Source organism: Hyperolius riggenbachi, chromosome 9, assembly GCF_040937935.1.
Source record: "Hyperolius riggenbachi isolate aHypRig1 chromosome 9, aHypRig1.pri, whole genome shotgun sequence".
In the NCBI taxonomy this organism is placed as follows: domain Eukaryota; kingdom Metazoa; phylum Chordata; class Amphibia; order Anura; family Hyperoliidae; genus Hyperolius; species Hyperolius riggenbachi.
In genome coordinates this window covers 132,430,918-132,455,418 of record NC_090654.1, presented here as the reverse complement: position 1 = coordinate 132,455,418, position 24,501 = coordinate 132,430,918, and the positions used below count along the sequence as shown (strand labels likewise).

Genomic DNA, 24,501 nt, shown 5'->3' with positions numbered 1-24,501 from the left:
TAGAACGCTCTTGTCGCTCTGTCACCATGACAACAAACCAAAGGGCTTTCATCGCGAGGCGTGAAACGCACTGTGCCTTCCGGGGCCTGGGTCGTCACTATGGCAACTCAGGCATGACCAGATTACGTGGAAAACATATTTTATATTTATTTGTAATTGACCGATACAATTTATCAGTTATTTCCGTAGAGGTGTTATTATTCTTTGACTCCGGTTGGCGCGAAGAGGCTTGTTAAAAATAATAATATAGTTGGAGGAAGGGGAAGTGATGTTGGAAGCAGGCGCGGTCAGGTCATGTGATGTATCCCGTGACTGCAGGAAGAAGGAGAGGCAAAGCATTTGGAACTCATTTTGCTGAAGCTCTAGTTGGATTATTATGTTGAGGCCTAAAGCTCTGACCCAAGTGCTCAGCCAGGCCAATACTGGAGGTGTGCAGAGCACTCTGTGAGTATGCAGTGTAACTTCTTCCACTGGGAATGAATGCATTAGAATGGAACTCGATTCATCAAAGGGAAACTCATTTACAACAGTTATGATGACCGAAAGCCTTCCTCTTTACTTACAGTTTTAGGAGTGAGTGGTAGATGTGTTCCTCCAGACACAAATGGTGCTCTGCAACTGGATTATAATGCGAAATGGCACAATACATATTATGACTTAAAAGTACGTCTAAAGTGAGAGGGATATGGACAGAGCCGGGACACGGTTCTCCAGCATCCAAGGCTGAGACACCAAAGTGCACCCCTCCATCCCTCTCTCCCCAGCCATTACACAATGATTGCTATTAGACCAAGAGGCACCCCAGGGCTCCCCCACACGCACGCACCTTATTCTCTAGTTATCTGTCTTGCAGTCACTGCCATGTATACCCTTTACTTACTTTTCTCGTTTCAAACATAATATGGGAATGATGGCTGAGGGAATTGTGCGCACACCCCTCCTACACTGCGCCCTGAGGCTGGAGCCTCTCTGCCTCGGCACGGCTCTGGATATGGAGGCTGCCATATTTATTAAGCAATATTATTATTTTATATAGTGCTGACATCTTGAGCAGCGCTTTGCATATATACGTATATCGTCTTGTCAATAACTGTCCCTCAGAGGAGCTCAGTCTTATCCCTCCCATATTCATACGTCCATTGTAGTATAGGGCCAATTTTAGGAGGAAGCCAATTAACCTATCTGTATGTGGGAGGAAACTAGAGTGCCCCCAGGAAACTTGCACAGGCGTGGAGAACATACAAACTCCTTGCAGATAGTGCCCTGGCTGAGATTCAAACTGTGCTGCAAAACCCAGTTCCCTGTCAGTCCTGCTGATCTCTTTGGCAGCAGTAATGTCTGAATTGCACACCTGATAAAATCATGTGGCTAATCCATTCAGTCTTCAGTTAGAAACAGCAACATGAAAAATGAACTTCTGCACACTCATGCAAATTCTTGCAGGATTAGTTAGATGCACTATCTGTCCCAGGGAGGACGATAAGGATATGTGCTCCTATTCCTTACCTAGGTTTTGATGCGCTGAATGTGTGCATGTTTGTGCTATGCATGTTACAGGACCAGAGTCAGGACACATAAGACACTGGGCTACCTCTACACCAGGAGTGCGAGCTACTTTAAAAGTTGCCGAGCTGGTCCTGGTCTCCCCTCCTTCAGGCGTGGTTGGCTGAGGGCAGATGAGAGAGCCGGTGGCTAAGGGAGCGTTCAAGCGGGTGTTCAATCTAGGAGACGTGCATGTGGGCGGAAGTGTTGTGGTGGCGTTGCACCCAGCCATGATGCGTCATGGCAGAACCGCCCCTGGCCTCTCCACCCTCCCTTCCACGCGATCAGGAAAAGCTGCCAGATGCAGAATTTGCGGACATGATCTACCGGTAGATACTGGCTCTGCACGGTGTTTGTGACATGCAAGATACTTTATTCTTGTAACGAAGATCCCAGCTTTTAACTTAGCTGTAGGGACAGCATTAATTGCTGCATGATTTTTGTGATTGGATTTGTATGAGGATTTGCATAAGTGTGCGGAAGTTCATTTTGACTTTCCTGTTTTGCTTGCCACACCCCTTCCAGCCCCTCCCTATTACATCTGAAAGTAAATGTCCTAGCTTGAGGTGTGGAGCCTGGATCTTATGTTTTTTTTTTTGGGGGGGGGGGGGGCAGTTTAAAACCTCTGATCTGCATGCTTTCTCAGGGTCTATAGCTAAAAGTATTAGAGGTAGTGGAGCAGAGGTCAACCAGGCAATTTGCATTGTTTAAAAAAAGATAAATATGGCAGCCTCCATATCCCTCTCAGTTCAAATGTCCTTTAAAGTAGCTGATTCATTTGCAGCAATCTGTGTTCTCCCCAGGCTCTTTTGGCCGGGTGCTCCACCCGGCTAGATTTCGTGACCACCCGGCTGTCATCGGCTCACCTCCTCCTATGCTGTAGGCACAGTTGCCCTGCATTTTCAACTCGCCCCACCCGGCTACTATTTCATGCCACCCGGCTGGAAAAAAATTCTGGGGAGAACACTGAGCAATGTTTATCTAAGGCAATGTTGTTTTTGAGTTTTATTTTGATTTTGCTACATTTTTATTTTCTTTTGTCAATGGTTTAACTATTGTCTCTTGCAGGACTGGGTAACACAAAGGGTTAGAACAGTCATTAGAATCCATTAATGTTTTATTGTCCCCATCAAGTGTCAGAGATTTACTACTGAAGTATATACTTGTCACACTCTCACCCTAGTCAGAGACCAGCAACAGAGTGGGGTTCAGCATGGAGGGGACACGGCTCACCACGTGGGTTCAGCGTCTCCTGCAGGTTCTTGCAGACAGACTGCCTTTGGCGTTGCTGGGCGACAAGGACGCTCGGCATACGCTCTCAGACACCATCTCTGATCTAGAAAGTGGTTAAGTCATAAGTCAGTCCCTAGAGTCAGGTCTGATTTCCATTTGCTTGCAGCAGTTAGTAGACGTCCTGATTGGCTGTTACTTGTATTTAAAGTGGATCCAAGATAAACTTTTACTCATTGCATAATTGTGCTCCTTACATATAGTTTATAGAGCATTCCTCAAGCCAAATACTTTTTTTTTCTAATACTTTAATTCCCTATAAACTAAACAAGCCTCGCCCACAGCTCAAAGTACCTTGGCACTCCATGTAGCAAGGGCTTATGGGAGCTCAGTCTCGGCAGGAGGAGGTTACTAGCCAGAGATTTCAGAGGCAGAGGGGAGGAGGGAGCAGGAGAGGGGAGTGAGCTGAGGACTGGATATGCAGTTGCAGCTTGCCTGTGTGTAATGTGACAAACCAAACATGGCTACCCTCATTGTATCACAGGAATAAATAAACATGAAACTGTTGAAGCTGTTTGCAGCTAGATTTGCTGTGTAAACGATCTAAACTTTAGATAAGATATATAGACAGTTACTTGTTATAGTTAGTTTCTCATCTCCGATCTACTTTAAGTGAGGATGGCAAACCTATTTGCTTGTGATAGCGATAAGTCGCTAGAGGTAGCTGCTGGGCTTCCTTGCTGTTGCCCCGTTACTTAACTGATACCTTGTATGAACCTTTGCCTGTAGTCTGACTATTCTATTTCCTTCTGCCTGGACTGACCCTCGCCTACCTGACCACTTTTTTGTCTTATCCTGTTCTTGTCTGATATGTGTATGACCCCTGGCTTGCTGACTTAAGATTACTTACATCTGATATGTGTACCACTCAGAACTGTTTAACTACACTTATTGCTTTAATTGTTGTTTAGTGAGAACTGGTAGTACCATTTCCTTACGGCCTTCAGTCCCTATACCTTGTGCATTAAGGCCTGGGTGTAACTGAAGATGGGAAGACCATACTTTTCTTCCTTCCCACACAGGGTAAAGATTGCGGAGGTAGGTGGTGGCATAGGGACTGATATTTAAGCGGAGACTCTACTAGTCGTACATTATTCCCTTCAAACAGTGTTTCAGGGGCAGAAATATCTTCTAAATATGCACTGTTGGAACAGTGGTTTTGCAACATGTTCTGTTTGTTCCTGCAGATGCATTGCATTTCTCATTATCACATAAATAGAGTAAGAACAGCAGGACTACACACAAGTGGCATTTGTTGTGCACTATGCATCAGCAGCAGACCATTGATGCAAATGACTGTTGTTGCATATGTTTAAAGTTCTACATAGCCAGAGGTGTAAAAGACCATGAAGCTCCTTCCGTAAAAGAACCATAACTTTTGTGGGCCTGCTTCTTGACCTGTGTGATTCTCTTCCAGGCTCCTGAACAATGAAGGGTCTTTACTTGCATATTCTGGTTATGGTGACACAGATGCCAGAGTTACAGCTGCTATTGCTAGCAACATTTGGGCTGCCTATGATAAAAATGGACACCAAGCCTTCAATGAGGACAACCTTAAATTCATCCTTATGGACTGTATGGTGAGTAATGTGTACAGTGACTACTGATGACATCTGATGACACCTAGTTTCAAGATCAACTATATCCTGGCTATAAAATCACTGCCATGGTTTGCCCCCAGAAACTTAACATTGAAACAGGTCTTAGCTGTCTTAACTATGAATCTTACTAGTCTTGTTTTCTCATGGAAATCTCCTTGTAGTGGAGCAATCTACTGCTTGGACAGCTGCTTTTTTGTAGCTAGATTGCATTCTGGCTCTTATCCTATTGTATTGGGATGTGCATGTGGGTGAAAGATGCTGCGGCTGTTGAAGACTGATGTGAAGATACTTCTGCCCAAAGTCCATAGTAAAATGAAAAGATTTTTTTTTACAGGAAAAATCAATTTATTAAAAAGATGCTTCAGTCTGTGCACAGCGTCTAAGAATGGTCCACAGACTTGTAATACTGTACATGGGGAAAGCGGCCACCAACATTTCTCTCATCATCCTCCAGGACAGCTCCTCCTGAGATTATCATTGATCCCCTCCCCTATGGAAACACATGCAAATGTCAATTAATTAAACAAATTAGCTCCCACTACATAGCCAGTTACCTCCTGTGCTTCCCCAGTTCTTCATTGTTTCCAGCTCACCCATGGCTCACTGCAGTTTGTTTGTTGTTTTGACTATAGGGGAGCTTGTTTGCACCTATAGTGGAAAGATAGGATATATTTTCCTCATGTGGGGGCAGTTCCTGCTTGGTATGCGGAGCGGACAGAGAATGTGATATGACAGGTGTTTTTCATTCACTCCCGGTCGATCTAACATGCTCTGGAGTGAGTGTGTTCTATCCTCCCTCATGGCTGCCCCTGATATGGTGTCCTCTGAACACATGTAAGCGGCTGACAGCTTCTCCACATGGCTGCCTAGGGTCGGCAGACGGAAGCTCCGCCAGTCCAGTCCAGTATATTGGTGGTGCCAGCAGGAAGGGTTCCTTTGACCGTAGGGGCGGCGCTGAGCACACGAGGACGGCATTTTAAGCCGTTGAGCACATGTGGGGCACCAGAGGCTGTCAGAAGCAGATGGAGATGAAGCAGTCTGATTCCTCTACTGCGGACAGCGATAAGGTACAGGCTGCAGACCCTGAGTAAGCAAGCACTCAGCTACAGGTACCTCTTTATCTCCTGTCTCTTACACAGATGTGTATTATGGTTGTGATGAACAGGATTTCTAAGCTGCACTATGTGTTATGCAGCGTAGCTTTTAAAAGAAGGTTCCCTTTTAAACAGTAAGATCAGGAGCATCCCTCTCAGGGGGGATCCCAGGCGACCGTCTCAGCTGTCAGGCAGCAGGTCTCCTGGCGGAGCTCCACTCCACCTCGGTGGTTGCGGAAGTTCATCCGCCTTGAAATGATTGCACTGATGCAAACTCATGGGGGCGTGCGTTCCATGGGAGCTCCCGGTGGAAGTCGCTACTCTGTAACTTCCGCTGGCTGTGCGGCGTCTATTCCAATAGACATACCGAGAGGCAGCAGCAGCTACTAGCAGCCCCAGGCTGACACTGCTCCAGGATCTGCTGCTCCCTCTGCCATCATGGAGCTTTCCTCCTCTCAGGGTGTGAGCCCAGCCGCACAAGCCAGTACAAGCCAGAGCTACAGGCCTTCTATCCTGATAGATCTGAGTCTAGACTGGTGGGATTTGCTTTGCAGTACCCTATCTGAAACCTTGATGTAATGCTTATACTTGTCAGGGGTAAAGCATGAAGGTGATAACCAGTTCAATGTTTGTCCAATTTTCAATGACCACTTTCTGGGAAGTATTTATTTTGTTAAAAAGCGTCCATTAGAGGTAATCCAGTCTAATCGGGCTGAGAGACCTCAGGTGTTTCATCATCCAATGGTTTCAGATTCCTCCTTGAGGGGAAACAGAGGCTGGGGGATGGGCACTCCCTATAGCTTTGCTAAAGGATTGCATGTAATGCATTTGGAACAAACAGTCAATTTTGAGATTGCTGGTTTGGGCCCCATCTGCGCTGCACAGTTTTTTGTTTTTTTGTTTTTTTTTGTGCGATGCAGTTTGATTCGATTTATTGGGTTGCATGGACCATAAATACATGATTAACTTCATTGGAAATGAGTATAAAGTACTTTACCAGATAATGGCCTCAATTCACTAAACTTATCTCCTGTCTTTAATAACTCTTCTAGAGTTGTTACCATGGTGATAAAGCATGTAGTATTCAGGAAACATTTTACCTTAGGCAAGCCTAAAGTTAACTCTTCTGTCTTTAAATTAACTCTCCAATCCTTAAAATAACTCCAGAGTTAAAGACAGGCTGTTAATTAGCTGCATGTGAAAATAACTACAGAAGAGGTAAATTAACTACAGAGGAGGTAAATTAACTACAGGAGAGGTAACTTAAAGGATACCACAACTGACATGTGGCATAATGAGATAGACATGGGTATGTACAGTGCCAAGCACACAAATAACTATGCTGTGTTCCTTTTTTTCTTTCTCTGCCTGAAAGAGGTAAATATCAGGTATGTAAGTGGCTGACTCAGTCCTGACTCAGACAGGAAGTGACTACAGTGTGACCCTCACTGATAAGAATTTCCCCCCTTTTTTTATCTCTTTCTTGCTCTCAGAAGCCATTTTCTTCTAGGAAAGTGTTTTATAGTTGGAATTTCTTATCAGTGAAGGTCACACTGTAGTCACTTCCTGTCTGAATCAGGACTGAGTCAGCCACTTACATACCTGATATTTACCTCTTTCAGGCAGAGGAAGAAAAAAAGGAACACAGCATAGTTATTTGTGTGCTTGGCACTGTACATACCCATGTCTATCTCATTATGCCACATGTCAGTTGTGGTATCCTTTAAGGAATGAAGAGGTAAGATAACTCTCTCACGTGTGGAGGTAAGTTTTCTCTTGCCTTAGTATCTCTAGCATGATCTTAGTGAATTGAGGCCAATGTCTTTAAATCTTTTCTAAAATGAGGTATCCCTTGGAGGATACAGGAACCTTTATAGCAGGTAAGTGGTTCCTCAATGGAAATTATTACTCAATGTATTTCAACTTTGACTACAGAGTTTCCTACTGAAGTACTGGTCACAGTACAAGGCTTTATTAATCCTGTATTCCTGGCAGGTCGGTCAGCTAGTTTGCTTTTCAGTTTTATACGCATAATTTGTTTGCAATGCTAATCGTATGCAATGATTATATGCATAGATTTTCTGACACAGGAGTGCATCACAGATAAGATTAGGTGCAGTGATTATGCACATTGATTGCAATACTGCTTTTTCAGATACTTATATGCAAAGCTTATGCATAGGCATTTCTAATAGCAAGTTTGCTTTTCCGGAAAAGGGGCTGTAGCTAGTATGGTGATAAAGGCTTTGCCTCTGATGTTGGTAACTAGGGTTTACACCTCAGCTCTTCCTGTTCAGAGAGCCTGCACCTATTGTAGAAGTAGTTCTTAGGGCAAGACTCCCTAAGGTTGCTACTGCCTAATGAGCATGCCCTAATGGTTGCAGCTCGGATGCCTTGAATCTGGCTGGACAAGAGCGCATTAAAAAAGTTTAAGCAGCTTTAGCTGCAGTCTAAAGCATTTCCTTTAGGGCTCTTCCACACGAGGACTTTGCGTTTGATGCGTTATATTGCACTGCGTTATGTGTCTTGCGGTGAGCCGTTTTCGTTGCATACTGGTAGAACGAAAATGGCGCATGCATCACATTTATATAAATAGAAAAAAATAAAAAAAAAATAAAAAAATTAAGAAACATTACTGAGCATGTGCAAATAGTCCAGTGGAACTAGTAACCAAAAGAACGCACATCATGTAGCACTTTCTAAATGTTGCTGCACGTTACAAACAACGCAACATGAGCACTGTGAATGTCACACATACGTTGGGGCCGTTCACATTACAAACGCGGACGGCCACGCATACGGAGCGCAACACATGCGAACGCACGCCATCCACGTTTGTAGGCGTTGCATGGCTGATCCCAGCACTGAAAAGGGAATGGGACAGCCGCGCATTTTTTGCCAAGACCGTGTGCAGCAGGCGTTCCCAGACCGCACAGGTCCGGAACGCATGCAGTGTGAACATCAGACAGTGCACTCTATGCACTGTCTGTCGTGCGTGTCTGCCTCCTGCATGCGTTTCCAAAACGCAGCTGGAAACGCGGGCAGTGTGAATGGGCCTTAGTCTGCGTTATTACTTTTTATAACGTGCAACCTTAGCGTCGCACTGTGAAGGAGCCCTTATGGGTTACCTAGTGTTCCCAGGATCTGTATGAAAGTTCATGATAAAAATAGCAGCCTTTTCTATCAATACCGAAGATTTTATTTATTTTTTGTATTTTTCTAGCTATTTTCTAGACAATCTTTTGATAAGCTGCAAAAAGGAAGGAAGCTCCTAAGATCATATTCAGTTTGTCTTACAACGCTGAAGCACTTTAACCACCCTGGCGTTCTGATTAAATCGCCAGGGTGGCTGCGGGAGGTTTTTTTTTAAATAAAAAAAAAACTATTTCATGCAGCCAACTGAAAGTTGGCTGCATGAAAGCCCACTAGAGGGCGCTCCGGAGGCGATCTTCCGATCGCCTCCGGCGCCCAGAATAAACAAGGAAGGCCGCAATGAGCGGCCTTCCTTGTTTTGCTTATATCGTCGCCATAGCGACGAGCGGAGTGACGTCATCGACGTCAGCCGACGTCCTGACGTCAGCCGCCTCCGATCCAGCCCTTAGCGCTGGCCGGAACTTTTTGTTCCGGCTACGCTGGGCTCAGGCGGCTGGGGGGACCCTCTTTCGCCGCTGCTCGCGGCGAATCGCCGCAGAGCGGCGGCGATCAGGCAGCACACGCGGCTGGCAAAGTGCCGGCTGCGTGTGCTGCTTTTTATTTCATTAAAATCGGCCCAGCAGGGCCTGAGCGGCAGCCGCTGGCGGTGTTGGACGAGCTGAGCTCGTCCAAACCGCTCAGCTGGTTAAGGAAGATTCTGAATCTGCAGATATCTGAAATAGTTTTCTGGGTAGGTCACTAGTTGTGACTCGACAGATCTCTTGTTGCCGATAAAGAATATGGATTCTCAAATCGAAGGTACACATACACTGCTGGGAGTAAAATCTGTCACGGTAAGACAAGATATGTGGCTCCTGGGAAGATGTTCATCCTGTATCCCAACTGTAGCTTGGGCAATATACAGAGTATTTTCTACAGTGTGTGCATCAAACACCAAGTTAAACCTGTCATGTCTGGCTTTGCGGGTTTGACCTAATTGGCTGATCACGAGGCATTGCTCATGCAAATATGGGAACCGACCTACTAACGCAGGGCGACCTGGTCCATCCAGACCCAGGCTTTCTCAATCTTACAGCCTAGATCCTGAGGGGCAACCCTTAACCACCCTGGCGTTCTATTAAGATCGCCAGGGCGGCTGCATGAGGGTTTTTTGTAAATAAAAAAAGAACTATTTCATGCAGCCAACTGAAAGTTGGCTGCATGAAAGCCCACTAGATGGTGCTCCGGAGGCGTTCTTCTGATCGCCTCCGGCGGCCAAAAGTAACACGGAAGGCCGCAATGAGCAGCTTCTCCTGTAGCCATGGCTACGAGCGGAGTGACGTCATGGACGTCAGCCGACGTCCTGACGTCAGCCGCCTCCGATCCAGCCCTTAGCGCTGGCCGGAACTATTTGTTCCGGCTGCGCAGGGCTCAGGCGGCTGGGGGACCCTCTTTCGCCGCTGCTCGCGGCGGATCGCCGCAGAGCGGCGGCGATCGGGCAGCACACGCGGCTGGCAAAGTGCCGGCTGTGTGTGCTGCTCTTTATTTGATCCAAATCGGCCCAGCAGGGCCTGAGCGGCACCCTCTGGCGGTAATGCCGCTAAGGTGGTTAAGTAATATAGGATTTCCAGACAGTCATAGCTACCTTGCTGAAATGTAGAAAGGAGAATACTAGAAAGATTTATAACCAGGTCGGGAAAACTTTTTGCTTATGGAAAGAAAGGGAGAATATTGTTTCAAATGATATTCAATTTATTTTGGAATTTTTGTAGGATGGCGTAGTTCTAGGTTTAGCAGTCAGCACCCTGCGCATGCAGGGTTCAGCATCATCAGTTTTTTGAATAGACAATTATCTACTGAACTGCATGGGTAAAAAAGAATAAAAAATTAAATCTATGGCCAGATCCCAGCCGGTTTCCAGCAGGGTTGCTCCACCGTGGGATTTGTCACTAGTCCTAGATGTTCTGATGTCACATTTTTTTATTTTTTTTTTTTTTTGAACCAGCAGAGGAAATGCTGATTAAGCTTTTTGACCTTAAGGCTAATTTCACACCAGGACGTTGCGTTAGAGGGGGCGTTAAGGTCGCATAACGTCCCCCTAACGGAACGCCTGGTGGTGCTGGATCTGGACGTCAGAGTGAGCCACGTTGTGCAGCTCACTCTGGTGTCAGTGATGCCGTGATGCGCACTCTTGTGCGCATGCGGCATCACGTGGTCCCGCCGGCCAATCGCCGCACAGAGCGGCTGCTCCAGGAAGTAAACACTGCATGTCATAACGTGCAGTGCATATTAATTAGCCATGTGCCTGGCCGCTCTCCGCTCCTCCCCAACATTACTGAGCATGTGCAAGCAGTCTAACGCGGCTCAGCCGCGTCCAAAGTACTGCATGCAGTACGTTGTCTTGTGACGCAGCGTTACAATGTAACGCAACGTCCGCACTGTGAACAGCGCCATTGATTTTTCATTACTGTGCGGTGGGCTGCGTTACAGGCTGCTCTAACGTGCGCCTGTAACGTCCCACTGTGAAACCAGCCTAAAGGTAGCTTTCCTGTTAGCCATTACAACGGCTAGAAGGGTGGGGGATATACAGGCACTGTCCATGGAGGACCCCTATATGATCATCCATCCAGATTGAATAGTCTTCAAACCTGATCCCACATATTACTCAAGGTATACAGCTTTCCATAGGTCTCAGGAAATCATTCTACCATTCTTTTCCACTAACCCTAAGAACGAGGGAGAGAAAAGATTGGCCAGACTAGATGTAAGACAAGCAGTTATCACACATCTAGAGAGCACTCGACACTGGAGAAGGTCAAGCCATCTTTTTCAGCTATTTTGCAGGGAGTTGGAAGGGCCTACATGCTTCCAAGAACTTAATAGCTAGATGGATTAGGGAGGTGATTACGTTAAAAGAACTCAGTAGGCAGTAATACATCCTCAGATATTAGAGCACACTCGACTAGATCCTTGGCAACCTCTTGGGCAGAGAGATCGGGAGCTTCACTAGACCAGATATGTAAAGTGGCAACATGGTCAGGACACTCAACATTTGTGAAGCATTACTGAGTCGAATTACTCTCCAGCCAGGATCAGGCATTTGGTCACAAAGTGCTCCAGGAAGTTATCCCACCCTAAGGTAACGGTTTCTCGCTGGTCTCAGGTGAGCTGTCCTGGAGGATGATGAGAGAAAGGCCGAGCTACTTACTGGTAGTAGTGTTTCGGCGAATCCTCCAGGACAGCTGCCTTAGTTCCCAGCCCTATTTCCACTTAAGAGTTGTATATGTTTAAATGAATATAATAACATGCTATGAGAATAAGGGATGAGCTAAGTACTCTTTTTAGAACTGGGGAAGCACAGGAGGTAACTGGCTATGTAGTGGGAGCTAATTTGTTTAATTGACATTTGCATGTGTTTCCATAGGGGAGGGGATCAATGATAATCTCAGGAGGAGCTGTCCTGGAGGATTCGCCGAAACACTACTACCAGTAAGTAGCTCGGCCTTTCACAGGGGTAAACTCGCCGCTGTTGTGAGACCCTGAGTTAACCTCCTTGGCTTACGTTTTTTTCCCTGTATTTCTGTGCAAAAAGTGTTTTAGATATTTTCATAACCATTTTTCCTGTAACTTACCAAACCGTGTCAAGTAAGGGTCTAATATACATTTTGAGTATAATTAAAGCTTGAACATAAAATCAAATCAAAACTAAATTTCAAAATGACTGTCACTCCCTAAAATACATCTCTGAACATTTACACTTCGGAGGTGCAGCTGCTCAACCTGCACTAATACAAATGTAAAAGTAGCCATACATCTAGTGATGATGGGCAGATTCGACCAAGAGACAAATCTCTCCCCCGTGTGTGCATTTATATATTACCTGTCCTGTGTCACCCACTGTGCGTTGCCCATCTGTCTTCGGAATCCCCCGCAGGTTATTGTGTTGAATTCAGTACAGAAAATAAATTAGTTTGCCACCAGTTGTTGATGCTGATGAAGCCAGGTATAGGTGTTCCTCAGTATAGGAAGCCAGGTACAGGCGTGGCCAGTATAGGTAGCCAGGTTTAGGTGTTCCCCAGTGTAGGAAGCCAGGTACAGGAGTGCTGCACCCAGTATAGGCTAACAAGGTATAGGTACCTTAGTATATGTGTTGTGCACTCCGCCACATAGCTCAGGTCATCTCTACATAGAGGATCAGGACCCGACGTTGGTGACTTCTTGAAGCCGGGTCATGATCCTCCGCACGGAGAAGACCTGAGCTGTGCTGCGATTGCTGGAGAGAGGCACAGTAAGTAACAGCTTCGGAGATTGGGGGAAGGATCAGGGGGTGGGGGACATATATTCTAAGGCACCTATACCTTGATAACCTATACTAGGTGCACCTATAGGTCAGGAAATCTCCTGGGCGGCATGCCCGTAATGACTGGCATACCGATTTTGATCTTTTTCCTGGCCGCCACCATTATGGGGCTAAATGCTAGAGAGGTGTCCAGGAGCACCTTGGGACAGTTACCAGCTCATACACACACTCACTCACTTATACTTACAGGGGAACTGAAGTAAGAGGTATACGGAGGCTTCCATATTTATTTCCTTTTAATCAATACCAGTTGCCTGGCAGCCCTGCTGGTCTGTTTCTCTGCAGTAGTATCGGAATAACACCAGAAACAAGCATGCAGCTAGTCTTGTCAGATATGACTTTAAAGTCTGAAACACCTGATCTACTGCATGCTTGTTCAGGGGCTATGGCTAATAGTGTTAGAGGCAGAGGATCAGCAGGGCTGCCAGGCAACTGGTATTGAATAAAAGGAAATAAACATGGCAGTCTCCATATACCTCTCTCTTCAGTTCCCCTTTAAACACACGTACCACATACGTTTTATTGGTCCTCTCTATCACCTTCCTCCCTGTACCACCATGTGCTGCCTTATTGGAAAACTATCACCCAAAGCTCCATGTGCTTGATATACAGTACTGTACAAATAAGCAGCCTAGGGAAAGTGAGGAATAACATGAACATAAACAAGAGGATGCAGCTTTACCACTTCCACTTTGCAATCGCCGATTAAAGTATCGTCACAGTCCTCCCATGGGATTGTACGCACTCCTGGGTATCTCTTCCCTTGTTAGCGATGACACTTCTGGTAGCATGTGGAGCACAGTACAGGCTACTTTCACTTAATGCAGATCAGAGTGGGGCTACTATGTGCAAAACTAAGGAGAGTGTAGAGGAGAGTGCTTTGTCCCGCCCGCGGAGGTATCGGAGCCACTCACAATACTGATGCAAGTGGTTATCATGATTGGATGCATTTTGAAGAGAGGCTGCATGATTGGCTCAAGGGTGAGGAGAAAGTTTTGCAGGACACGTACTGCAAGTCTCACCCACAGAGGTATTAAAGCCACTCACCGGAAGCGAGTGGTTGCCTCTAGTCAGTGACAGTTGCAATTTTTGAGCCCTGGATACTGTACCAGTGATTTGTCCAGCCTGGCTATGCAGCCCTAAGGTATACTTAACCTTGTAGTCCACCAAATATGCTAGTGCTTGTGCTGTACCTCCAATGGGAGGACAAAGTTATCCTTTGCAGCAGAAAATGTACCAGGGCATGCTGGGTAATTTCTAGGACAATTTCTGATATAGTAAACCAGTTTTCCTGGTCCCTTCGAGTTTACTATATCAAGATTATACTGTATTTTGGTTATATTTAAAGCGTATCCGAGATGGAAAACTAACTATAACAAGTAACTTGTCTATATATCTTATCTAAAGTTTAGATAGTTTACACAGCAAATCTAGCTGCAAACAGCTTCAACAGAATATGGTTATTTCTTCCTGTGATATGAGAGCAGCCATGTTGTTTGTAAACATTACACACAGGCAAAGCTGATAGCATCTCCAGCTCTCTGCCTGTGACAAATTCACTCTGCTCTCTTCCTTCCTCCTACTCCCCTCTGCCTCTGAAATCTCTGGCTAGTAAACTCCTCCTCCTCCTCCTGCCCAGACTGATCTCCCATAAGCCCTTGCTACAATGCCAAGACTCTCTGAAAAAGCTGTGGGTGGGGCTTGTTTAGTTTATAGGGAATTAGAGTATTAAAACAAAACAAAAAAAGTATTTGGCTTGAGGAATGCCCTATAAACTATATGAAAGAAACACAATTATGCGTTGAGTAAAAGTTTATATCAGATCCACTTTAATGTCAGAAGCCTTTTACTTTCGTAAACCTGAACTCATTGGAGTGTGTAAGGAGCTACAAAGAGCCAAAAAGCCCTCTTACTAAAATGTTAAGCACTCTGATGAGTTCTGGTTCACCATGAGCTTGCTGGGTAGTCTGTAACTCTGGGTGTTTCAAGTCTTTCTTCATAGAGCCAAATTAATCTATGTCATGCACTGATGAGGATCAATTAATTCGAAACAGTCTGTATGCATGTTTTGTTATTGTGGCTCTGTACAATTAACAAGCTGACACATCATTGCATTCCAGTGGTTCTGGGGGTGTGGCTAGCTTACAGGGGGCACACTTTTTTGTTTTGCTTTTAATTTATATCAACAATGAGCTTTAGGTTTTTCAGTTGAAAGTTCTTTTTTGTAAAGGAAGCTGGTACAATGTAGGTGTTAAGAATTCCTGTCTAATATTAATTTATTTCCCTTGAGCATCACTAAGACCATGTTAGTTGGAAGTTAATTATTCTTCTTTAATAAGCTGTGTGTTGCTGCCCTCTGCAGGAAGGCCGTGTTGCGATTACAAGAGTGTCCAACTTGTTGCTGTGCATGTATGCCAAAGAGACTGTTGGATTTGGCATGCTGAAGGCAAAGGTAGGCCACTGCTAACACATGACTCATCTGTATAAAGTGTTATTGTATGGGCAGTTTTTTGAACAGCTACACACTGCCAAACCAGAATAATGTTATGCGAACACTGAGGTTCCACAACAACGAAAAAACAATATTTGTAATTCACTAAGGTTGGAGGGAAAAATGTAAAAGTTAACCTGGACTGTTTTGAAGGTATAAATTATGAATGTTGGGTAGCAAATGTTTGCCGTTTCATATTAGAATTTAGTGAGGATTAGGTAAAGATTAGTGAGCTATGAGTTTATATACTTTCAGTCATATGCTCGCTCCCACAGCAAGAACTTTGCTTTATTAAAGAGACTCTGAAGCGAGATTTAAATCTCGCTTCAGAGCTCATAGTTAGCAGGGGCATGTGTGCCCCTGCTAAAACGCTGCTATCGCGCGGCTAAACGGGGGTCCCTTCACCCCCAAACCCACCCCTGCAAGCATTGGTCGCAAACTTGGTCGTGAGTTTTCTTTTCCTGGAGGCAGGGCTAACGGCTGCAGCCCTGCCTCCAATCGCGTCTATCAGCGGCGCATCGCCGCCTCTCCCCCGCCCCTCTCAGTGAAGGAAGACTGAGAGGGGCGGTGGAGAGGCGGAGATACGCGCTGACAGACGCGTGTGGGGCAGGGCTGCGGCGGTTAGCCCTGCCCCAACCAGGAAGCGCTGCACCGAGGGGATTTGGGGGTGAAGGGACCCCCGTTTAGCCGCGCGATGGCAGCGGTTTAGCAGGGGCACACATGCCCCTGCTATCCATGAGGTCTGAAGCGAGATTTATTCTCGCTTCAGACTCTCTTTAAATCCAGGACAGCCTTTGATTAGAAAAAAAGGTTGTCAAATAGCGAGCGATGTAATAACCGCGCAGGAGATTTGGGCGGCGCCACCATAGACCGTAATAGGAACTATGGCTATAGCGGCACACTCTTTGCACACTCACATGCAAATGCTTTAATAAAAATAAATCATACAGGAACAACTGCTTTCCCTACAACTAAGTTGGGCTCTTAGTTACAAAAGAATACTTTTTTTTTTTTTGTTTTTTGTTGTTGTTGTTGTTTTTTAGCAATAGATACACCGCACAGAGGTATTCAGGTATGTTTTGTAAAATTATAGTTTTGGGCCTGTGTATGAAGATTGCCACATCTTTGTTCTCCATTTTAAATAACAAAATTTCAGTCAGCCCAGGACTGCGGCAGTGGGAATATCTCTTTCCAGTCTTATGTACTGAAAATGTGGATCTAATTTTAGGAGTGAGCACCAGAGAATCAAAATCAGAATGGAAGGGAGCAGGCAGAGTTAAAGTGAACCAGAGATGAAGCACCCTCATGTATTTTACCATACCATTTACCCAGTGGGAACATTAGAGAAAATGCCTACCCTGCTCTGTTTTTCTTCACTGCTCAGGCTGCTTGTTACCCTCACTGATAAGAAATTCTCCTTTTTATCTTTTTCTTTCTCTCAGAAGCCATTTTCTGCTAGTTAAGTGTTTTATAGTTGGAATTTGTTATCAGTGAGGGTCACACTGTAGTCACTTCCTGTCTGAGTCAGCCACTTACATACCTGATATTTAACTCTTTCAGACAGAGAAAGAAAAGGAACACAGCATAGTTATTTGTGTGCTAGGCACTGTACATACCCATGTCTATCTCATCATGTCACATGTCACTTCGGGTATCCTTTAAGGGTGTATCGTCATGGAATCTTACTTAGTCATTTAGTAGGTATATAACAGTTCATATTAGGAAGCAACAGGTTTCATGGTGAATAAAAAATTCCATTCTTAAGGCCCAGTTGGCCACTTCAGAATTTGGATGACCAATGTATGAAGTAGCTGAGTGGCCAATTTGTCAACGATGATGACTTTTTCAGACTTTAGTCAGCCGAAAGAAGGCTTTCCTGGAGCGACAGGTTTAGGGCTTGTTCACACCTGGGACGTTTTTGCGCTTTTTTGGAGCGCCAGCGACTTTGAAAAACGCCCTAAAATACCTTGTGCAATGAATCTTTATGGGATAGGTCATATCAGCGCGTTTCGTGTGCTTTCCGTTAACAAAAGCGCTACATGTACTATTTTCGGGGCAATTTTGCTACAATGGAAGGTATAGGAAAAACACAACGCTTTTTTTTTTTTTTTTTTTTTTAATTTTCTTTTTATCCAGCGTTTACATTGTATGTATTTTTTCCGGGTCAAAGCTTTCACTTCCTGACTCACGTCATGAAGTGAAAAAACGGAATCGCTCTGCAAAAACGCTTGCAAAAGTGCTCTGCACAAAATGGTACCGCACAGTGGAGCGCCGGAAGGGGGGGGGAGATCAAATTGAAAATCGCTGCCAACAGCGATTTCAATTTTAGATGTGAACAAAGCCTCAATCATTCTCCCCCTCCAGCTCCCCATGTCATGCGTTTCCCTCTGCTCTGGGTGTCTCTGTTCCCCTCCGCAGTCTGCTTGCTATTACTTCTTTGGGTCTTCTCACAGTTGGCTTGCTTTCTGTTTGCCTGCTGCTCCAAGAAAGGTTTAGGGTGGGGCTTCCACTTGCTGTCACTCTCACCATAAGCTGGGCCCTGGAAAAGCCTTCTTCTGGACTTGGCTGGTCAGGTCCTGTCATTTTTGCATTCTGGCTGGCCAAAGTGCAAAAAAAGAGTCAAACTTAAAGTGGATCTGAACTCTAGCACAGGACAGAAGGAAAATATGGAGAAATGCACCCTGTATGCATTTAGAGAGTTTAGCCTGTTTAATTCCCCCTCTAATCACGAGATGTAATTTGAGATGTAATTTGATCTTTCCCCTTTCTCAGATGACTGCCACGGCAGAGATGGCAGATAAGCCCATTTGAAAGCACAGGATTGTTAACAATATGTCTGTTTCCATGAATCAGGAAGTAGAAACACTGCAGATTTATTGCAGGATTTGTATCGGCTGTAACAAATCTTTTTGTTTAAAGGTTATTCTGCTGTTGTGTATCTTTTTAGAGCAAAAAGGAAGTTCTGAGTTTAGGTCCGCTTTAAGTTCTTTGTGTATTGCCAAGCCACTCGCACATTGGCCAGCCATAGACCAAAGTGGCAAGACTGGGTTCTGGGTGTAATGCTGGGGATACACATTACGTTTCTGTACAGTGTATCGACCAGCTGATCCGGCCAGCTGATAATATTCAGCTGGCCCGATCATGCCACTCGACCCGTGCCCGCTCGATTCCCGCTGGCGGACAATGGCAGGGAATCGAGCGGTGATAAGGAAGCGCCGGCGGGGACGAGCGGCAATCGATCCGTGCGGACGAGCGGAGATGCACGGCATAACACACATATGGGCGTTAATTCAGTTGAATACTGAGAAATACAACCTTGGGCTAATCGGGTATGTTATGTAAATTGACATACTAATTCTACGTACACACTTGCGATAATGATCGTTCGCAAAGAACGATAATTGAAAGACGAACGATACGGCAACGATTGGAGTGCAACAATGGGATGCAGCGATCGTCCTACACATTTTAACGATTGTTCTCGCAGAAAAGAACGATCAGAAGGAAATGTTGCATACATATTTATTTAAAATAAAAAAAAAAAAAACACTAACATGGGAGTTACAATACATACAAATATGATTGTTATCTTGAAAACAAAGTTTAATTGAAATGAGCAATGTAACAATCTTTACGGCCACGCTACAAAGGAAGTACGGAAGCTGGGCAGAATTCAACGCAGGCGCATTGGCCCTTGTAACGATCGTTCTCGGCCGATGTCTGTACACACTATAGTTTTGTAACGATTGTCGGTAGATACGATCCGTCAGGTTGGATATTTCCATCTTCCCGATGTCGTTCTTTTGTCGTTCGTGTTAATGATCGTTGGGTAAAGTTTTTTTTTTTCCCCGATTGTCGGCGGAACGATCGTTAATTAGCTGTTTCAAACGACCATAGTCGCCAGTGTGTACGCAGCATAAGTCTTGTGCACACGCTAGATAACATTCAGTTGAGTCGACCAATAACTAGTGATGAGCACAAATTTGGCATAATTGTAATTATGCATTGTAATTTGCAATTATGATGCAAAATTTTGGGCAAAAAAGCCTATTTTGTTTGTAAACTTATTCAAGGAACCGTAATTTTGGCGCTGACTTTAGCGGTTAATAGCCTGCTATTGTCACCAAAATTGCTATGAATGTAGAAGAGTTGGGCAGGGAACACACTAGGCAGAAACGTTGGCGTTTTGGAAAACACACATAATGTAAGTCAATGGGCCGCATTCATTTTTGTATGCGTTCTGCATGCGTTTTTATGAGTTTGTTTTTTTGTGTTTTTTCAAAACAAGTTTGATGTATTTCCACTTCCTGTTGACTTCATAGTGATTTTCATAAAGCGCATAAATAAAAAAAAAAGCATATGTGATTTTTATATATGTGTACCGCATACGCATTAAAATGCATGTGCAGGGGAAAAACAAACGCGTATGCAGCAAAACACTACATTTCCCACGCTGCCTAGTGTGTTCCCAGCCTGGGAACAAGTCAAAAGAATTTCTCAAAAAGACCTTGTAGTTTTTGAGAAACTATTTTAAAAAATGCAAAATCAAAAATGACAGTTTAAAAAAAACTTTTCCTTTTTGTAGTTTTTGAAAAATTCTTATTTGACTTATTCCCACTATTCTCCTTAAAATTTTTTCCTTTTAAAATAATACCAGTTGCCTGACTCTCCTGCTGATCCTGTGCCTCTAATACTTTTAGCCACAGCCCCTGAACAAGCATGCAGATCAGGTGCTCTGACTGAAGTCAGACTGGATTAGCTGCATGCTTGTTTCAGGTCTGTGATTCAGCCACTATTGCAGCCAAAGACATCAGCAGGACTGCCAGACAACTGGTATCGTTTAAAAGGAAATACCCATATCCCTCTGTTAAGGTTCCCTTTAACTGTTAGTCGGCATGAAATAACTTGAAAATTACGAATGGATTACACGAAAACAATTGAATTTTCCAAATGTAATTAAGTATGGCTGTAATTGCGGAAATTTACGTGAAATTTTGCGTAATCATACATGGCAAATTACGGTCCTCACTAGTACACAATATCAACCTTATTGAAATGCTGGTCCAGTAGATGTCGCTGTTGCACCATGATCATGGATGACACTGGTAATTTTAACTCCTCTACTGGTAATTTTTACTCCTAATTGGCCTATTAAATGTTATTTAAATTACAGTTCACATGTGATGTACTGTATATTCACCTTTTGCATACATTAATGGAGAGCACAAATTATTAAAGGGGTACTATGGCGAAAAATGTTAAATATGTGCAAACGTAGACAAATAAGAAGTACGTTTTTTTTTTTCCAGAGTAAAATGAGACATAAATTATTTTTCGCCTATGTTGCTGTCACTTACGTAGTGAAGTGACAGATTTTGGACTAGTCCATCTCTTCATAGGGGATTCTCAGCAAGACTTTTATTCTTTATAAAGACATTACCTTTAAAAGGATTTAAACAATGATGCTGGCCAGCTTCCCTGCTCGCTACAGTTTTTTTGGCAGTTGGACAGAGCAACTGCCATTCACTGCCATTCACTAAGTGCTTTTGAAAATAAATAAATCCCTGAGAATCCCCTATGAAGAGATGAACTAGTCCAAAACGTGTCACTTCTGTCAAGATATCTACTACCTACTGTAAGTGACAGCAACATAGGAGAAAAATAATTTATGGCTCATTTTACTCTGGAAAATTTTTTTACTTCTTTGTATATGTTTGTACATATTTTAAATTTTTCGGCATAGTGCTCCTTTAAGTATTCACAGCGCATTCTTTTTCCACATTTTGATATGCTACAGCCTTTTTCCAAAATGGATTAGGGATGGAACCCACCAGTTTTTTTTTTTGTTGTTTTGTTTTTTTGAGCATTTAGGGAGCGATTAAAAACGCTAGCGATTTCCCTAAATGCTCAGCCAATGTTAATGAATAGGCCAAATTCCACTGGAGCGATTGCGATTAGCAAAATTGCAAACGCAGAACATGCAGCACTTGAGTATTAGCGTTTCTGCAATGTAAAGTATATAAATGTTGGCATGCATAATCGCTATACAAAGCGATTTTGCTAGCGGTTTTAAATTGCTGCAAACAAAAAAAATTAATTGAAAGAGCCAATTAGAATTAAGAACGCTAATAGCTACACAATCGCTGGCAAAACGCTTACACTTTTTAAAATCGCTACCAAAATCACCAGAAAACACTCATGAAATCACTTACAAAACGCTCATTAAAAACGCTAACGATAGCGATTTGTAGTGGGTTCCAGGCATCAAATTCATTGAAAAGCCTTGCTGAGAATCCCCTATGAAGAGATGGACTAGTCCAAAACCTGTGGCTTCTGTCAGATTTCTACTCCCTACTGTGACAGCAACATAGGAGAAAAGTAATTTATGGCACATTTTACTCTGGAAAAAACGTACTAATTAGTCTAATTTTTAAATTTTACAATTTTTTCGCCATAGTGCCCCTTTACGTCTGCAGCCACTGAGGGGATTACTCCAGGCATGGAAAATTACTAACAACTCCCATAGCTATGAGCTAATTCATGCAGCAAGATGGGGAGTTTCTAGGTAGTCCATACGCCACATAGAGCTTACAGATTCCAGGCTTGCAGAACAGTAGTTTCAGCTTCTGTCCATTTTAGAAAATGTACAGCTGGCTAACACCTGAAACCACAAGATATTTAATTACAGAAAGTTTTGCTGAGCACTGATTTTTTTAGTGATTTTCATTTAACGTAGTTTATTTAGAACGGCGTTATAAAAACAAATCCTGAAAATGTGCTTTTAAGTATGTAAAATAATTTTTGCATCCGATTTACAAGATATTAAGCAAAACATTTTTATATACATGTAGCCAGATGTTAGATGTGATTTGTAAGTGTATTCCTCTTTTCTCCCTTGCTAGGCCCAAGCCTTAGTCAATTACCTGGAGGAGCCTCTGAACCAAGTGTCTGCATCTTAAGAACAGAAAGGCTTGTAGTATCTGTGTGTGAAGTCCGCTGGGGCTATGTTGCACAGCTGAAACATGAAGGACTGTGGTGGTTCCTGTCTGCGCATACAGTGTTGTCATTTTTGCTTCTACCAATCTGTTGGTCCTGCATTACAGGCAACCTATCGCTGTAAATTATTTCTGTTTTTCATGCAGAAGTCTGAATTTCACTTGTTCTTCTCTTGTCTAGGAAAATAACTTCAATATGATTTTCTATGAAAGTTTGCACACCATGCACAGTGTATGCCTGCTATGACGGGGTTAACTGGGGAAAAGCATGGACAAGCATAACATCTAGAGATTTAGTGACTTCAGATGTGAAAGGTGTATATATGTAGGTCAAATGCATACTGCCAAAATCCCTTAAAATCAACCACCGGAAGAAAAAAAAATGAAATATTAAGAATGGTTTACTGTGTTCATTTTCTATGCAATAAATTAACTACAAAACCTATTTGAAATGTATTTTTCCCTCATGTATCAACTAAATAATGGCTTAATGAGGGCACTGTACCCCCAAAACAACTACACAAGTCTACACCAACTATTGTTCTTATTACAACAAAGGAGTTGTAGTTGGTTTCTATGGACTATAACTATTTTCATGCTGTGGCTTCTCACTGGAAAAGTTATTGCCTCATTTAAAGAGACTCCGTAACAAAAATTGCATCCTGTTTTTTATCATCCTACAAGTTCCAAAAGCTATTCTAATGTGTTCTGGCTTACTGCAGCACTTTCCACTATCACAGTCTCTGTAATAAATCAATGTATCTTTCCCCTGTCAGACTTGTCGGCCTGTGTCTGGAAGGCTGCCAAGTTCTTCAGTGTTGTGGTTCTGTGATGCATCTCCCCCCTCCAGGCCCCTCTCTGCACACTGCCTGTGTATTATTTAGATTATGGCATATTCTCTCTGCTCTATTATCTTTTACAAGCTGGATAAATCCTCCTCTGAGCTGGCTGGGCTTTCACATACTGATGAATTACATACAGGCAGAGCTGTCTGCACTTTGTAGGAAGAAACAGCCTGACACTTCAGTGGATGATAGCTGCAGGGGGAAAGAAACACACAAATAATCTCTTGAGATTAAAAAGGAAGGCTGTATACAGGCTGCTTGTGTATGGATGTATTTTCTATGTGTGGACATACTGTACATCAACCTACTTCCTGTTTTGGTGGCCATTTTGTTTGTTTATAAACAAACTTTTTAAAACTGTTTTAACCACTTTTAATGCGGCAGGAAGCAGCGAAATTGTGACAGAGGGTAATAGATGTCCCCTAATGCACTGGTATGTTTACTTTTGTGCGATTTTAACAATACAGATTCTCTTTAAGGAAGTCTGTCACAAAGTCTATTGTACAGCTGTTGCTTTTTGAGTATGCATTGCTTAGTACACTCATTCAGACAATTACTTCCTTATTTTTTTCACGCTTATTAACCTGTACACTGCAACTCATTGTATAATAGCTTTATGCATGTGCCAGATTTTTTTTTCTTTTTGCATACTAGTCTTGAAACGTTTAGAAATGTTCACCTACATACATTGCAGACAAAACAACTTTGGAAGATATGCCTGTCCGCGACGTATGGATGTGAATTTGCCTAATGCCTGAAATGCCTAAAGATTCTTGTGGCAGGCGAACAAAGTTTTTGACAGGCAGAAGTTGGTTGCAATCTAAGGCTAGGGTCAAAGTGTGAGTTGCATTGTGTTCCCTTTAAAAGCGGGAATGGAAAAGTGGCACCCTACGTTATCCACGTGTTGCTTCAGGTGCAGTGAAGCATGTAGTCAATGAAAAGTATGCTGTTACCATGCGTGTTTTGTGGTAACATACTAAATGCAGTGTGTGCAGTGCACCACTGAATGTAGCCTGAAGCTAGGTCCGCAGTAGTCATTGCATTCCCTGTAACAGCAGGCATGCCACGGAATGGGAAAGCAGGGCTGCACATTATCCATGTGTTGTGTTGCATACAGTGAAGCACACAGTCAATGAAAAGTATGCTTTACT

General features: G+C 43.6%; 1 protein-coding gene across 1 annotated transcript; it reads left to right on the top strand.

Annotated features, from left to right (window-relative positions):
- The first annotated feature begins 48 nt into the window (after positions 1-48).
- Positions 49-22,950, top strand: LAMTOR2 (late endosomal/lysosomal adaptor, MAPK and MTOR activator 2). Its single transcript, XM_068253529.1, has 4 exons — positions 49-444; positions 4,250-4,412; positions 15,382-15,471; positions 22,413-22,950. Exons 1-4 carry the CDS (start codon positions 377-379, stop codon positions 22,467-22,469), a joined length of 378 nt encoding a protein of 125 aa, XP_068109630.1. The 5' UTR covers positions 49-376; the 3' UTR covers positions 22,470-22,950.
- Positions 22,951-24,501: the final 1,551 nt, after the last annotated feature.

Excerpts from the sequence above, each read along its gene's own strand:
- LAMTOR2 (XM_068253529.1), top strand. The coding sequence starts at position 377 with ATGTTGAGGCCTAAAGCTCTGACCCAAGTGCTCAGCCAGGCCAATACT. Across the intron at positions 445-4,249 it reads GGAGGTGTGCAGAGCACTCT|GCTCCTGAACAATGAAGGGT; the intron begins GTGAGTATGCAG and ends ATTCTCTTCCAG. Across the intron at positions 15,472-22,412 it reads TTGGCATGCTGAAGGCAAAG|GCCCAAGCCTTAGTCAATTA; the intron begins GTAGGCCACTGC and ends CTCCCTTGCTAG.